The sequence below is a fragment of the Tauraco erythrolophus genome, chromosome 4 (assembly GCF_009769465.1).
Source record: "Tauraco erythrolophus isolate bTauEry1 chromosome 4, bTauEry1.pri, whole genome shotgun sequence".
Lineage (NCBI taxonomy): Eukaryota > Metazoa > Chordata > Aves > Musophagiformes > Musophagidae > Tauraco > Tauraco erythrolophus.
In genome coordinates this window covers 80,505,766-80,523,799 of record NC_141468.1, presented here as the reverse complement: position 1 = coordinate 80,523,799, position 18,034 = coordinate 80,505,766, and the positions used below count along the sequence as shown (strand labels likewise).

Here is an 18,034-nt window from a genome sequence, read left to right as displayed (position 1 = left end):
CACTTTCTGATCTTCCCTCTCTAAAGAGATGGAGGTGAGAAGAGAGTAGGAGAGAGAGGAAAAAACCTTTGTACATCTGATGAGCCATTTTACAAGGACGGTTTTGCAGACTCTTAAAAATGCCAGCCGGGAATCCTAGCGTACAGCTGTATGCTCGGTCCATGTTGCGAGTAGATTGGTGGAACCAGAAGTATGCTGTTGGTTAAAAATGTTTCCCTACCATTAGTTTTATATTTTTGAGGCCTTATTCTATAGCTGATGTTTCTAAAGCTGTGAGAGCCATTTAAAAGAGAGAAAAACTAACCAGAAGGATCTCCGCTTTGGTTGTGAATGGAGGGATGGGCAGCTAGGTACAAGTTATAGTAATACAGAGACTACCCTTCCTGGGGAGTTGTGTCTTTTTAGCATGCCTTTATAATTAGTTACCCAGGGCAGAGGTGGAAAGGGAGTTGGTCTTAGCTTTCCATCATTATCTTGATGGTGCATTTGATGACTGCAGCATGCCTCGTTTTCATTATGCTGAGGAGTTATCGTCGGAGCTGCTGCATAACAGAGGAAACTGGGAATGGGAGCTGGCGGCTCGCTGTCCGAGTTTGGCCCCGACGTGCTGCGAGGGGGTGGGTTGGATCTCTGACTTTCACTTGGGTGCCAGCACTGGGCGGTTCTGCGGGTAAACAAGAACCAAACCGGCGTCTGTAACGGTTCATTTGTGAAATGGGTGTCACCATTAGTATTTCATGATGAAGGTATGCGAGATCCCTTTAAAATAGCTTTTCTGGGTAAAAAGTGCTCAGTAATTGTAAATTACCGTGGCAATACCTGGCAAGGGGTGAGTTTTCTTCTTGTCTGAAGGACAGAGAAGGGGGTCCACTGAAACTGGACAGTGTAGTGAAAAGGATTCAGTGACGTTATTCTGGTAAATGCTGTGTTTTGGTTGGATTTTGGTTTTGGGGGTTTCTTTTGCATTATTACTGCCTAGAAAAGAAAGATGAATAGATTTGTACATAAATTGAGTCAATAAGTAAAAAAAAAAAAAAAAGCTTCTTGGGATCTGTTGGCAGGCCTATATGAAGAAACTTGGGTTTTGCAGTTTCAAAATGCAGTCGCTGAATAGAGTGCTGAATTTTGCCCTTGCTTATGTGTCAGTGTGCACAGAGCCTTCAGGTAAATTAACGATGTGAGCAAGTGATACAAACAGCGATCACCAATAAAACGTTTTCTTTAAAAAAGGCAAATCAGAGCTTGCAGAGCTTTTTGTAAAGACAGCTAAACATTCTTATCTCTTATGTAGAAATAGAAAAACTATGAGCCAGAAAGATTCAATAAATTATGTGGGGTCACATGGGAAGTTGCCATCTTCTGAATTGTTAATGTTGTGTAGCCCATACTGAGGCGAAGAGGGTATTCAGCAGTAAACTACCTGGTCATATTTTCAATGTTTGTGCTTCTTCAGCGGTGATCAACACCAAAGGATGTTGCTACACTGCAGAATTAAATTTCTGTGATGTATTTTGATCAGTCAACCAATCCTCTATCCTAGGTGTCATTCAAACAACTGTAGAGCTTGCCAGATGACCACTTACCCAAATGAAAAGCTATTTATCAGCTTTTTCAAATTAAAAATGGGACAGTAGTCCTTTCTTGTTGCGTTTTATATCCAGTTCAGACTGATAGCCTTGAAAACATTGCTGCTCCTCAGCCTGCGGTATGGAGGTGTTTATTAATGTCTGCTACAAATGAATCCATGATTTTTTTCAATGTCACAGTTTAATGTGACTATAATTATTCCCAATCAATTACTTTGGGTGCAGTGGGTAGCTCATGGAGTGACTGGACATCCTCTCCTAGTAGAGGAGTGTTCTTTCCAGTATCATCTTCAGAAAAATGAAAAGGCTTTCTGAGAGATCTACTTTCTGGGAGATTGGCTTTCTGTTGCCCGTGCAACATCTTTTTATAGGGATTCATGTTTGAATTACTCTCAATGCCAAATGCATGTAGTTAGAAAAACAAAAAAGCAGTGTATGTGTGGGGAGTGTGGAATAAAAAAAGAAGTGGGAAGTAAGGACGTTTGGTTGTTCATTTTTGTTTAACACATAAGTTAGTTTTCTAAGATGCTTTGCGCCTACACCTCTCAAGCCTGAAGGAATCTGAATGTCCTCACTCGCTTCAGGGCCAGTGGTGCCCTTAGAATGCCTTGTTCTCCATGCAGTGGTCATTGTCCTCATAATACATGTGCCATACATTTTAGATCTGAACATCTGGATTCAGATTAACTTATAATTAGGTGTATCCCCAGCGGGGAGAAGGTTTTTGATTGAAGAAGTCTTTTCAAGAAAGCTTTTATGCCACTTGTTATGACAATAGCAGCCAGGTTTACTTTACTGTAATGCATATTTTTTTTTTTTCAGAAGACTATAGCTCTCATCTGAAGTTGGACCTCAGTGGCAATATGTGCCTCAGACTGCTAAATTGTTTTAATACATCTCAGTAAAAACAGTCCTAGGCAAGAGCATTTTAATGGTGATTTTTTTTTAAGTGTATTGGAAGGCAGTGTGCGGACAGTATGATGTAGGGGAAGAGCCAAATGTTTATTTTAAGATGTGTTTGAATGAATCTGCCTACATAAACTTGCCAGTGTTAAGAAAGAGGGGCTCTGCCCCTTTTAAATCACAAAGGCCTCTCAGTGGGGGATGGTTTTGGTAATGGAAAAAACAAAAAAGGTTCCAGTATGTGGTGGAGGAGGTAAAATAAACAAACAGCAATGGATGATTACTTCTCTCCATCAAGGCTTCTTTATCCTTGCAAGCTCAGTCAGTGGTCAGCATGTTAGACACCCCTCCCTGTTTTATCCATCCCTTAACTGTGTTCTTTGACAGCGTTGGTTTATACAGCTGGGTCTTTGTGGAGCTGGATGGGAATTGCTGTTGAACAACAGACATGAAGGTAGACAAAGTACCTATGGAAGGGTGAATAACAGACGTCCTTCGAGTTTCCCTGGAGGAAACAGTACTGATTTCAGGGATTTTCTCCTCCTTTCCACCCCACCCTCCAACTCCTAAAGAATTTTAAAGCAGACGTCTTTTTGCGACGGTGTTTCGGTGCCTGCCACTACAGCCTTTCTAAAGTAAAATTTGAGACTCCTTATGGTCCTAAAGGTATGTTGTGTGTTTAGAATGGTCTCTCGTTTTCATGCTTATGGATTTGTTTTTACTTTGCGTACCAGTATGCTTTTGTTTGTGCCAGGGTATACGTGTGTTATGTGACTAAAAGCTGTAGTGTTCTTAGCTGACAGCTCCAGCAGTGTCTGGGGTTAATGTTTAAGATGTGTAATTATCAGCTGCTTATGATTGTTCTTTCTCTTGAAATTTGACCGGCATTTCTTGAATCAGATAAAGCAAAAAATCAGCCTTTAGACAGTGATGAGCTGAAGTCATTCCACTCACCTACATGTGCCGTTACAATGGTGAGGAAGTGTGTTAGTGGGTGCAAACAACAGTTCTGAGAAGCGTTCAGTAGTGCTTTAAACTGAACGCAGATGTTCAGAAATCAGAAAGTTACAGAAGTGAAAGTGGCTTGTGCAATACTACTGCGAGTGTACGGACGTGTGCCATGATGGGTGATTACACCACATGTTTGTTCATGTAGATTTTTAATTCTTACGGTTTTATGAATAGAAACTGGGAACAAAATAAAATAACTGTCAATCTTTCACAAGACGAGCGAAGAAGACTTCATGGCACAATATGCACAGTGCATGAAGCAGGAGCCCTCACGTCATACCGTAAACTTTTTCTGTTTTATCCCTCATGCAGTCGTCTGTTGGAACAGAGATGGCATGACTCTGCGGATAATCTGAAGTAGGAGATAGGAGTGTAAAACTGCCTGAACACTTGAAAAAAGTTCATCTACTCTTTAGGAATCTCAGAATGTCTGAGTAAAATTATTTTTATTTAAACAATTTGTGGTTTACTCTATTTGTATTTCAGAGTAGTTTTCAGAGGCAGCAATTTTCACTAGTTTCTGAAAAGCAACATCTGGGCTTTGGAACAATCTCTTTACAGCTTTGAAAATTCTACCTCAAACTGCTTAGACGTTATAGATGTTCAAAAATTTTTGTGTTTTTGTTTTGTTTTGTTTTTTTTTAACATAATAGAAAGGCAATAAGGTATTTATTCTCTGTAATTTTATCTTCAAGTTCAGTTTGATTTTTCTTTCTCGGGCTCTCCAGGATTATTTGTTCCTGGGCCAAGAATGCACCTGTCATGTATAAACCGTCCAAAAAGGAGGGAGCACACACATGCAAGTGAACAAAATAATAATAAAAATTCTAGGCAGCTGGCATTAACCTGTTGGAAAGAAAATGTTTACATCCATTAGAGACATTGCTTTACGTAAGTATATTTTTTCATACACATTTGCACACATAGACACAGAAAACGTTTCATTCTTAAAGGTACACGCAGGTTCTCCGAGGCCCCGATTCTGCTCCCACTAAAGTAGTTTAGAGTCCTGATGTTTCAGTGGTGCGAGTTCAAGCCATGAACGGATATGCTTACGTACTTTACTAGCATGATCGGTTTTACCGGGAAACATATGGTATACATACAGATGTATGTGTTTGTGTGTTCCTGTGTTAATTTGCATTGCTTTATAAACTGATAGACGTGATGCAAATGTGATGGTTGGAGCCAGAGTTTATGTAATAATGGTACAGCGATGCTTTAAGTCCAGTTGCGTAAACACCAGCGGGTATGTTGAAAAGTATTTAATGAATGCAATTATATGTACATTTATAAGAAGCAAATGTACATGCAATATAAACTCATTATTCTGAAGTACCAGTAGGGAAATTCAGAGTAAAGTGAGGGGAAAAAGAGATTTATATTTTATTGTGGGGTTTTCTTTTGTTTGTTTATTTCTGATTTGTTTGTGATTATACACAAACTCTGGTGAGAGAATGCTGTTGTTTAAAAAAAAAATTAAAAATTCCATTTGTTTAGTTTGAAATATAAGTATGGAAAGAGAGGGGAAAGGAGAGGGAGCTTGAAGTTCAATAGCTGTTTCTTTGGCACTCCCATTCCTGAGCAATGGTGTGATGGAAGAGTAAGAAAAGCTGTGTCATATTTTACCGAAATCTCAATCAAAAGAATGACTTCTCTTAGTGAAATCTGGGTGTCTTTTGGGAGAGAATTCTTATTATTAATGTTGATTCTACTGAAAGTAATTCATCATTTAATAATGCTTGAAGAAAATTTTATGTCAGCTTGATTAGACAAAGACTACGAATGACCAAGAATAAGCTCCCTAAATTGCACAAGTTTTAATATTAGCTAACTTTTCAGAATGAGCCCGTGCTTCCTCAAATTCCTTTGTAATAAGTCACTGATAATTATCATAATTTTAAAGCTTTTTCAGCTCCGTGCCTGTGTATCACTCAGTGTCAATGGAAATTAGGTATGCACGTCTGTGCGTGATGTATGGATTCCTCGTAGCATGCAGCACAGCTCTCCCACTCAGCGTCTGGAGACTGACTGACTTCTTTTCTGTCATTTTTAAGTATTAGTTTGTACAGTGAAATTTCAAGGCCTGAAATCTCTAATTATTTGACTGGATTCGTCTTTGTAGTTCAGCAGGCGGAAGAGTGGTGATTACCTGATGTCACAGTGATTGCGATAGTACTTTCAGCAGTGAGCAGTTCCTAAAACTTGACATGAAAATAAATCCAAACTATTTCTACTGTGACATGAGGATAAATGTGGGGGGAAAAAAAAAGAAAAAAAAGGTAAAAAACCAGGGTGTACAAGAAGCTGAAGAGTAGGGGGGAAGGTACGTTTCTAAAAGGTTGGGGATGGTGGGGAAGGAAGCCAGAGTTAATTTGAGGATGCACTGGAAAATAAATGAGCTTGTGGATTTAATTCAAAATCATCCAAGCAGAGTCTTTTGCATGAAAGAAGCCAGTGATCAGGCTCAGTTTACTTGAAACATCAACAATGACTGCATCCTGCTGTTTCAGAGTTTGTGCTGATAGATGCTCATCGTCTTTGACACTGCACCATTATAGTTGTGTGTTGCCTGTACCATAACCACGTTTTCACTGTGTGCCTTTTCTGGTTTAGAGAAGTTCTTGAAAAATCCCAGTTTTGAAGTTTGATCTTATAGAAGCATAGTAAAGTCTGATCCTGTATTTTCTGGTTTATAAACATACTATTAGATTTTTGGCTCTTTTAGTTGACATGCAGGCTAGTGAAAAACAACAGTCTTATGAAGTTGACAGGTACCAAACAAAAATAGGATACAGGTTCTCGTGCTGAAGCTGATTTTGAATGTGTGTCTCTGGGTAAATCACTAAATGTTCCTGCTTAACACCTACTAGTTATTGTACAAAACAGGGAGGATAATGCAAAGTCCTGTATGAGATCTACAAAAGAATTAGGTAACATTCTTTGCAGTAATAGATGTAGTATCTTGATAGGAGTTCCTTCATCACCTTACAAATTCTGTTTCTGTTGAAGATTGCTTTGTTTCAAGCTAGAGTATTTCACTAAACAACTTAGTCATGCACAACAATCTTTCCCAGTTACCTGCTTCAAAAGGAAAGCATAAAGCATGTTGGGAACATTCAACATGAACTTTTTTCCACAAGGTATCTTTCCCAGACTTGATTTTACAGTGTTTTTTCATGCATAAATTCCTTGCAAATGCAAGAAAATGAACATGATATAATTTTAGTTGAGAACATAGAGTTTATAGTAGGTATTTTTTTTCATTTTTCTGAAGAAAGAGAAATTTTACAGGATTTTGTTAATGTTTTATTGAAAGACACTTGTTACAACTTTCTTATTTGAGGATTTCAAAACATGTAAAAATGAAGTTGGAATTTCGAACAGTACCTTTTCTCAAAAAACAGTTTCCATAATATGTGGAATATCAGGTTTATCAGCCAAGCTGCTGATACTTTACTATACTTTAAAATGCAAACTTTAAAATAGATAAGGAATTAGAACTAGAAGATCTTTAAGGTCCCTTCCAACCCAAACCATTCTATGATTCTGTGAGATTCCCTGCCCCTTTTTTATTCAGAATCTTCTGAACTGGTGGACTGAAAAAAATTGTTCAAGTCACCCCACACAGGGAGGAAACCTGGAAGGCTTTTGCATGGAAAAGGAAGAAAGTGAATTGGGTGAAATGGAAATTATTGGGTGGCCTTAACGATGGGATTAGTTGTGGCAGCTATAATAATAGACAACTGCACAGAAATATAACCATAGCGAGCTTGGTTTGTATTAACAAAAGTGATTTGTTCACCAAAACCCTTTTCAAATAACACGACTTACTTGTAGCATATGTGCATTTAAAAAGATGGCTGATTGATATGATCCTAGAAAGTAATAATTAACAGATTATTCCATCTCAGTGTGAGTGACAGATGAGAGCACGTTTCATACACGTTTTTATTGATTAGCAGATTAGAGATGCTTGCTTCTTTCTTTCTTTTTTTTTTTTTTTAATTGTGAAATTACTTCAGTAAAGAATTCCAAACCAGGCTGTAAATGACTCAAAGATATTGCCAAGTGAAGTCTGTTTTTAGTGGTATGTGTAGAAACAAGTCGGGCTTGCAGTTCCCAGTGGGACAGAGTGTGGGAGTCTGCCACCCTTACTCATGTTGAGTAATACCTTATTACACAAGTAATCCTGTCAAAATTAACAGAGGGGGGTTTTTTTAAAGGTACTAGTTATTCAGCGTACATAAATAATGAATGAATTTGGGGCCAAAATGGAATGGAGAAAGTCGTTAGCATTGACTAGCACCTTTTGCTCGGACTGTCTGTAGAGAAGTCCCAACTTCAGTAAACCTGGAACACGCAGTGTTTTATTAGTACTAACACCGTTGGAGATGAGGCAGATGTATTGCTGACATTTTGGGTAAGCTCGTGTTTGTGCCTCTGTACGTGTGTGTGTACTGGCACGTCAGATACACGTGGATGTAATATTGCTGCTGCCTGTAATACTGTTTTCTGTGGAAAAGCAGAGTCTGCAGATTTCCAACGTGTGCTTTAATTCAGTGGAAGTATCCCTGCAGATCAGGAAGAGGGTCAGGCTGAATCCTGCTGAAGTTCCTGCGACTAGTTCAGCGCATAGCATTTGGTCTGGGATCAGCCCGTGTTAGTGAGTAAATTCCTGATGCTGTTGGTGGCTGGGATGACCCTCCATCTGCTGCTGGAGGATCAGGTCTGCTTGTCTTGTTGTCGTGCATCTCTTCAGCACGCAGCTCTGCGCCTGTACGGGGCCGAGTGGTTTAGACTGGACCCATGAGAAAGATGTAGTTTGTAGCTGCCAGAGGAACTCGAGGTGAACGCTTCCATGCCGATTCAGAAACTGGCTATGCGACTCCAGTCAGGCGCTGTCACGCCTGGTTATGGTGAGAAAACAACAATGCCTCTCTTGATAAGGGGAAGAAAGAAAGTCTTGCACAGTCAAAATTTTGACATACAATTTAAATCATCTCTCTACATCCTGTGGACTTGGAGCTGTCAAAAAGGCCAAGCCTGTGTTTGAATGGAAAAGCTTTTTATTTCTTTAAAAAGTGTACCAACTATAATTATCCGTAACTATGCAGGCCTGTTTTAATGCTGTTTTATAATTACAGGTCTTAATGCTAGATTATACAAAGTCATTTATAAATAGTCAGAACAGAGGGACTTTGGGAGTTTTTAACCTGTAGATTGCTGTAGGTTGTGGCAGCTGACGGGATTTTGCCTGTGTATGTATGGGGTGAGCTGTATAATGATTGATGAATCCCTTAATTAACTCCCAACAAGTTAAGATTTATGGCCTCATATCTTTTTCTCCTGACACATCTGTGTTTGTCACTTTTGAAGACATGGATAAGCCATTTCTCCAAAAGCTTTTGTGGGTATCTGAAATGTTTCTGAGGTATTTGCTTAATATACAAGATTAGAGTTTTACAACATAAAACTTATGAAATTCCATGGCATGAGCAATCAAATTGGGATGCACGCCGGTTGTGTGCTAGAGGGCACTATCTCCTTGAGTACTGGATACCATTTCAGATTTATTTTGGGTATGCAATCATGTATGAAATGAACCGAAACCAATGAACAAATGGAAATGCAGTGGGGACACTTAAATGAAGTTTTGTTAAAAAGAATAATAATTAAAAAATAGAGCTGTGAAAAGTTTTCTTTTGTGAGGCACTGAACTCAAGGAGAAAAAAACCCCAAACAAAATAATGTTCTTTGGTAGCTTGGAATTATTTGGGTGGAACCAATACTTGTAGATGGCCTGAGGAAACAATTCATGTGGACGCAGTGTAGCTCTTACTTTCTGCAGTGGGAAAATCCAGCCGTGCTGAAGTCAATCCAAACCCACTGAGATCAAGAGACACAGGGTATCAGTTTAAGCCTACAAAGAGCCTGTTGTAAATGGAAGGGGAGTAAAGAAATACGTGGAGAAGCTATTGTAAGATTAATCGCATCAAATTCATGGGATGAGTGAGTTAGAAGAGTGAGATTTTACTTCCCTGAAAAAAAACATTCAACGAAAGGCATGTTTTTTACTGCCATTTCTGCATAATAAGAAGCCTTTCCAAAAACATGAAAAGGAATCCCTTTACATTTGAATTCGTTACTGGAAATAAATCTTCAATTCCATCCTGACCACTGATAACAATCAAGTATGGGAATACGTTTAATAACTCTGATGTGTCTCTACAGTAGGCTGAGTACTACCTGTCTCCCATTGTGTCTGAACTTTGCAGATTTAGATTGTCTAAAAAATTACTATTTAGCTATTTATAGTCAGTAGAAATGATTAATGACAGTTCAAAATGCAACTCTTCTTGCAACTCTTCAGTTGCAACAGATTTCATCTACAGAGATGCCTTTTAGATTCAGAATCTGGTGTGTTGTATTGCTACTTTTCTGAGAGTTGTATCTTGAGGTTTTGTTGGTTTTTTTTTTTAATCCTAGTCTTAAATTGATGTTTCAGGAAACTGACGTTTCCTCTCTCATTGTAAACCTTCTTTCAGAGGCGTATAATTGAAAACCCTTCTGAGTTTAAACTGGCTTGAGGAAAAGATCTTAAAGTCATGTAAGTTGTGAACTGTCATGTTGTCATTGAGGGTAGATCCAGGATGTTTGTAGTCCTTTGTTAAAATGGGATAATTCAAGTCCTTCATTAGACTTAGATCTGTTTAAAAGAGCTCAGTTCCAGATAACGTCGTTACTCAGAATTAAGCTGTTTCCTTTACTTACTGTTTATATTGGGAACTCTACTTGCATCTCAGATATGGAATCTGTTAAGACCTAGTATTAGCTCAGTAGGAAAATGAAGATGTATGAAAAGAGGAGAATTCAAGGATATGGTGTGTTGTGAGCATTACAAATTCAGAAAAGGGACCAATAAAGCTGTAGAAATAACGAGAGGCCATCTGTGAATGAATTTTCCTTGCATCATGTTGTTTTTGGCTTCTGAACCTATCACTGATTTGATCCTTTGCAGCTATAGGCTTTGATGTCCTTTTGGAAGACATTTCCAAAAGTAGATATGAATTTATTTATTGAAATCTTGCATCTTCCTGTGGAAATTTCCCCAGGTGTTCAGAAGGAGTAGGTAATTTCTGTGAAAGTGCGATGTTTGTGTTTGATGTTAAAGGGAATTATGAAAATTCTGAAAGGCCAGATTATTATGCCTGACTCATGTTGGCTATGGACAGAGCTACCTGAAAACAAATTACAGTCGTCATCCGAGCTGTGCGACCTTTACATAGGGCCGTGCATCTGTTTCTTTGTGTGTCCTGGTCACTTGGAAGGCTAGTGCAGTTTAGATCTGGAACTCCCTCACCTTAGCTGTTGTAGCAGTTTCTTAGCCTTCTAGCACTGTGATGAGCACGTGGCTTGTAAGTTAAATTGGGTGTTACAAGAGCTGCAAGAGGAAGGAAAAAGTTTCTTCTTCCCTCTCTAGTGTCACTGTAGGTTAGCCTACAGTCCAACCCATAGGTTTTCATTTAGATCAAAAACATAATAATCTGTGTTATTGCTAGTGCATGGAGGTGGTCACCTCTGTTGCCTTCCTTGCCTGTTTTTATAAATTCCCTGCAGAAAATGATATCATCCCTGTTGGGAACGGGGACAAGCAGAAGGCGATGATGATCTGCAGCACGCTAACTGAACACAGTAGAGAAAACCGTATATTCACTGATAAAGTTAGCAGAAGAGCGTTGCTTCAGCTTGATAGCCAGGCTCTCCTTGTGAAGCAACATGACAGAATCTGGGTTATTCTGGGTTAATAACTTGTGTATATAGTATGTAATACAAATCATCAATACAAAGCAAGGCGTTCTCTCTCTGTCTTGTATTGTCAAAGTGGATTATAGTGGAGAGTTTTGTAGATAGTTTACAATATTTTCAGTCATCTTATCAAATATAAATGTCTTACAGTATAGAACACTACTGTGGAATAATTGGCTAATGATTTTGTGTCCCTTCCTTTCTGTTTGCCAAAATTCTGTTTGCCAAAATCGCTTAGTGCTGATTTTCAGGAAGAGAGGTTTGTAAAAACGTGAGCTTCCATTAAGGCTGCGTTGAAATGAGTAACCAAAATGTTACACTTGGAATCAATAGCAAATGTGTATCTTGGTGCAGTGCAATGCAGAATATGAATAATTCACATTAACTTCAGGAGGGAGTTGCATGGTTTCTGCAGAAGAAAAGCTTGGGATCTGTCATGTCAAACATAGCTGTAAAATGCTGAATTCAGTGGGTTAGTAGAAAACCGCCAGTAAGAGTCTATCTGATGATCTCTGTCTTTATACATATGCTTCGCTGCAGACACGTAGGTGGGAAAGCCTAGAAGACAGAATTCAGGTAGGATGTATGAAGTGTTAGTCTGTTGGACTAAGTCAAACATTAATAGAAAATACAGATTGCTTCTCTGCGTACAGGCAATAGGTGGTGTTCAGAACAGGCGATGTGAAGCTGAGTTTAGGTTCTGGTTGGGATTTTTTTCTCCAAGGTTTTTTTTTATTATTTTTTTTTGTTGGTTTGTTGGGGTTTTTTTAGATATAATCTGACTTGGCTCAGGAGGCAAAGCTCAAAATGAGATCATTAGAAACAAAATAAGTCCTAACAAAGGACTGTTTAAAGTCACTGTTTGTTTTCAGACCCAGTTGACTGCTGCTAAGAACCATTTCGTGCTCAATATGCCAAATCGTATGGACATGCTCCACCTCACAGCAGCCCCACACACGGTTCAAGAGGCTGCTGGGCTTTTGAAATGCAGTCCTTTAACTGTGAAGTGGAAAATCAAAATGGGGTAATTAGAATCATAAATACTAGATTTTTGAGGAGGAGCAGTATTACTTCAGCCCGTCTTTTAGACTTTCACATACAGTAGTCTTCAGTTTCCTTGTTCCTAACTTCCTATTTTCTATGAAATATTTATCTTTTTTCTCTCTCTTCTTCTTTTGACTATGCCTGTAGGATTCCTTATTTCTCATTCCGCTCCTTGTTACAGATGCCCCTGCTTAGCACAGTGGCCCATTATGCCATCCATGCACATACCCTAATTTTCATGAACAATGTTGCTGTAATTAATCCCAGAAGTCATCTGCATTTTAATACTTTGCTGAACCCCTCTATTTTCAAGACCAAGCTGAAAAAGTGTTCTGGGTTCAGATTGTCCTGTAAGATTTTCAGTAGTGCTTGGTTTGGATGAAAACTGGATTTTCCAAGGACATAAAGATTCTTTCAGTCTTTCTGAAAGTTGAAGATATACACGTGCTATCAGACAGTCTTACAAATTTTGGAATGCGGGCCTGCATTTTAAGTAAAGATTTGTGTGTGATTTTTACAATATGTACTCCAGGTATCTTGCTTGTGTATCCTTTTTTATGCAGATAGATGTAAATTACGCTTACGTGTGTTTTTTCCTGATCTATAGGCTATAGGTAGGAAGTATAGAGTATCTTGATAGCAAATCTTCATTCACTTAGTACAACTCTGAATTTGTGTGGTCAGAAAGCTTAGATTATTAATGTCTTAAGTGTTTAATTGCTTAACTTTCCCACATCTGTGAACCTTAAAAGATTCTTGCAACATTACTACAACACTCTGTTGTTCATGAGAGAAGTTTTGTAAACACAGACATTTTGGCTTGCTAGCAAGTTTAGTAATTTTATTTTACTTGATTTTTTAATCAGTTACGGTTATATACATGCAGATGATTATTCTTTAAAAGCTGAGTTGACAATAGCTTGTATTGGGAGACATTCTGTCTTCTGACAGTCTTTGCAAATGCAAAACCAGATAGGTACTTTTTTAAAGGAATTGCATTTCATTATGCAGTCTTCTTAGGTGAATTTTCATGTTTAAGAAGCCAGAATACAAGAGAGTGCTGTATTAGTGTATTATTCTCACAACAAACAAGCCACTGTTCTGTTGCTACCTGCTTGGCCATTGTTCCCAATTGTGTATGCTTTGCAGTGGTATTTGGATGGTTTCCTGCTCTCTGCCAGCACAAAAAAGGCATTTCTGTTACAATGGCCCCTAACCACACAATGACGGCATTAAGGATTTATTTGGAGGTTTCATTATTTTCTCCTCTTTTGTTCCTTCCAGGATGTCTTCCAAGCGACCAGCCTCTCCGTATGGGGAAGCAGATGGAGAGGTAGCCATGGTGACAAGCAGACAGAAAGTGGGAGAAGAGGAGAGTGACGGGCTCCCAGCCTTTCACCTTCCCTTGCATGTGAGTTTTCCCAACAAGCCTCACTCTGAGGAATTTCAGCCAGTTTCTCTGCTGACGCAAGAGAATTGTGGCCATAGGACTCCCACTTCTCAGCACAACACAATGGTAGGTTTGCTAATGGTCTATTGTGCTTACATCCATGCTTTGAATTCTGCCTCTACAGTAGTTTGGCATCCAGATCTGTACTTCACAGAGTGTACAGTGCACAGTTACACGTACAGAACACGCTACAATAATGTGAAAGCTTTGACCTGGCTGGGCTGCCTTTACCCTCCACTACAAACGCTAAATCACGTGCAGAGCGAACTCCACTTTTCCTCACCTTTGCCTGCTGGCATTTAGGGTGCTAAAATTTTTTAGCTACAGTGATGTGAATTTGAAGTGCATGTGTTCAGCAAACAGTAAATGGTTTTGGAACACTGTAAGTGAGAGTCATGTTTGGCATGGTGTCTGAAATACCACCCCAATGCCAAGTTTATGCAATAGTAAGGCACGAAAGTCTGTGTAAAGGGTAAAAAAAGCAACTCTGGATTTTCCTGGTTTTAAAAATTCACGTGTGATGTATGTCTCACATGCCACAGATACTTACAAGAAAGTTTGCTGTGCTTATGGAATTAAATCAGCCTTCCACTTTTTCACTCGTGAATTCCCACCTCTTTGTGCACTTTACAAATGACACAGTACGCTTAATTCATTACGTTTAGCAGCCTGCTGGAAGTCCAGAACTGGCTTTATCTAAAAGCAGACAAATAGCAAGAACAAAACCCAGTGCCGTGTCCCTCACTAGTGTCGTAGTGCCACTGTTGTGAAGTGACGTGTTTGGGCCTTTCATGCGGAGTATTGCGACACGTTTTTATAAAGCTGGAAAGGTGCAGGGAAAGGTGTAGAAACGCCAGGACTTGGGCACCTCGACAAAGCTGCCTGTTGTGAACACACTTACACAGCTCTTACCTGTTTATAAAATGACTGTAACTTTTCTGTTAGTCCCCTACTCTGACAAGGCCAGTGACAATTTCACTGTAAGTGAAGATAATGAACAGACCTGCATATTTGAAGGCTTTTAAAAAGGCGTTGCAAAATAGGTGATAGTGTGTTCTCATAAAAGCCTGCAACAGCTCCATAGTGGTATTTGAGCCCTTACAGCTCATTATGCATATGTAACAAGCCCTAAGTAAAAAGCCTTAGGGATTATTATTTCTCATAGGACCAAGTCACTGGATATTCACTGAAGCTGCTCTTCTAGACAAAATAACTCACTGATCCAAATCCATTTTTCTTCCTGTTTGGTCTAATGCTTCAAACGGTGGTTCGGAATATTTAATTTTACTTTGTGTTATTGCAACTTTAAATGAAGAAAGTACATTACTTGTGGGCAGACATGTCATTATCTTTTCCTAGCTTGTTTACTTCTCATCCTTTATCATATGTTTTATGGAGATGTAATTCATTAATATGCAGTTCCAGCCAATGAGATGTTAGGGTTTGTAACTGGTGGATGAGCTTTGCTATGTTTTGGCCTATTTTAAGAGAGTGTATTGAAGATAAGGGCTGTCTCTGACAACATTTAAGTCAATAGATAAATTTGTGATGACACCAGTAGTGTAGAATCAGACCCTAATGAAATAAAAACTCGTCGTCTTCTAATGAGCCCAGCAGGAGTATTTTAACTACACCTCACTGAGACACTTAACTGCTCTTTAACTGATTTTAACTAACTTCTTTATTCGTTTATAGTTTTTAAGACCAAGAAGTTTAGCTGATCACCTAGCGTGACTTCCTGCTATGAAGGCTATATTTAATGTGATGTCAAAACAGTGTGTTCTGTTTCTTTATTGTGCAAGATAGTGAATTATTGCATGTTTTAGACAGTTTTGCTACAGTATTGAGATTCTGTAGGCTTATCTGAAGCATGTTTTGGCGGGTTGTAGTGACTGGTTTTGTCTTCATACATATTTAAGAAAATTGCCCGTTTGTATGAATGTGACATTTTTGTAATATCTCTCTTTTAGAGGAGTGTCTTGTAAAAATCAGCATCCAGGTAGGTCAGAAAGGGTGTAGCCTCTGTGTCTCCAGAAAGAAGGAAGCGATCAGTGTAGAGGAGTAAAATATACATAATTGCTCCCTGGCTGTGGTAGTATGTGGTTTTAAGAAGGAAGTAACTGAACCTAGTGCTTGGATAACTTTTTAGATGACTTCAGTTTGGGTGATTAGCAGTTAAGAAAGTCATTCCCAAAGGATATTCACTTCGGTAGCATTACAGAGATCATTTTTATACTGTTCGAATTGACATTCTGCGCTATTTTATAGTCTCTGGGAAGCAAATCCAGGTGTATGCACATGTGCACACACCACCACACAGTGCAGTCCAATACAGTTTTATTGATAAAGCTCCAGCAGCGCACTTCACACTTCTTAATAACTTGTCAGCTGTACTACTACACCTGCTAACTGAGTCTGCAAGTGACTATGGAGTTCTCATTTCGCAGCCACATACTCTCCTTAGCAGGGTACACCTTTACAGATCTCTCCAATGTCCAGTAAGACAGGATCAGACATAAAACTGGTCTAAAATCACGTGGTGCATCACTCTGCTGCACCCCTCTAAACTATACTGCTTTGCATCATTGGTGTCTGAAGGGATTCTTAGATAGACATGGAGAGATTCTTAGACATCCAGAGAGAGCTTTCTGTGTTAGCTTACATGTAGACACCCATTTGTCTTGGGGAATAATCTCAGCAGAAGAAAACCACAGCCAAGGGCTCTGGAAAAGGTATGGAGTTACACAGATTTGTCTCATCAGTAGGCTGCGTAGCTGGATTCCTCTTGTCACCACAGCCATTCCTGTCTCCTCCTATTCTGCCTCTCAGCACTGGGTCATGAAGGGACAGTTAGGAAAACAATTTCAACTTGAGAATCAATTTCTTGGCCTCCCTTTTCTAGCTGCTAATTGACCCTCTGTTTTGTGGGTTACTTCCAGCTGTGCTTCCTTTTACAAGTCCTGCCAGCTGGGATGTTCTAGGATCTTTAAGGTAAGGGGCTGGTTGCCACAGAGCGATAACAATTTACCCAACTTAGGCTTTTGAAAATTTACCCTGTTGCACTTTACCAAGTTGTTACAACTGCCAACTTAGAGGCACAGCTTGAAATGCTGAGTAAATTTTTATAAAAGGAGGGCAAGATCCACAGAAAGAAGTCTTCAAACCTAACCAAAATTGGCAAAAAGCTGCAAAACCCATCTTCCCATGAAAACTAATAGGGTATTTCTGAGGATGCTGGAACTGCAGCCAGAGAAATGTTATGTTATTGCAGTGGGCACAAAGTGAAGTGCCAGAGGCTCCATCTGAAAATCAGGAAATGATTTTTACTGTGAGAGTGGCTGAGCACTGGCACAGGTTGCCCAGGAAGGTTGTGGAGTCTCCACCCTTGGAAATACTCAAAAGCTGTCCAGACACAGTCCTGGGCAACTGGCTCTAGGTGGCTCTGCTTAAGCAGGGAGTTGGACCAGATGACCTCCAGAGGTCCCTTCCATCCTCAGCCCTTCTAACTTCAACCCTTCTGTGGTTCTGTGAAAGTCAGAGGCAACTCTGTCCCAAACTCTCTTCCTCTTGACAGAAGAAACTAGATACTTAGTGTAAGTAGGAAAGCTCTTCCACTAATAAGAAAAGAAATAATAATTTATCATAGAATCATAGAATGGTTAGGGTTGGAAGGGACCTCAAAGATCATCTAGTTCCAACCCCACTGCCATGGGCAGGGAAACCCTCCACTACACCAGGTTGCTCAAAGCCTCATCCAACCTGGCCTCAAACACTTCCAGGGATGGGGCATCTACAACTTCTCTGGGCAACCTGTTCCAGTGCCTCACCACCCTCAGAGTGAAAAATTTCTTTCTTATATCTAACCTAAATCTGCCCTCTTTTAGTTTAAATCCATTGCCCCTTGTCCTATCACTACACGCCCTTGTAAAAAGTCCCTCTCCAGCTTTCCTGTAGGCCCCCTTTAGGTACTGGAAAGCTGCTATAAGATCACCCTGGAGCCTTCTCTTCTTCAGGCTAAACAGCCTCAACTCTCTCATCCTGTCTTCATAGCAGAGGTGCTCCAACCCTCTGATCATCTTCATGGCCCTCCTCTGGACTCATTCCAGTAGCTCCATGTCCTTCTGTGTTGGGGACTCCAGAGCTGAACACAGTATTCCAGGTAGGGTCTCACGAGAGTTGAGTAGAGGGGCAGAATCACCTCCCTCGACCTACTGGCCACGCTCCTTTTGAT

The 18,034-nt window shown here is 39.6% G+C and overlaps 1 protein-coding gene across 5 annotated transcripts in view; it reads left to right on the top strand.

Annotated features, from left to right (window-relative positions):
- SOX5 (SRY-box transcription factor 5) overlaps positions 1 to 18,034 on the top strand; it is a 299,360-nt gene that overhangs the window by 24,976 nt on the left and 256,350 nt on the right. For 2 of the 5 annotated variants that reach the window (XM_086610564.1, XM_086610561.1), the window contains exon 3: positions 13,638 to 13,869. In XM_086610564.1, the coding sequence (XP_086466690.1) occupies positions 13,638 to 13,869 (232 nt within the window). Of the gene's footprint in view, positions 1 to 13,637; positions 13,870 to 18,034 lie in introns of those variants that run through there. The other 3 variants (XM_086610563.1, XM_086610562.1, XM_086610565.1) reach the window with 2 other exon arrangements.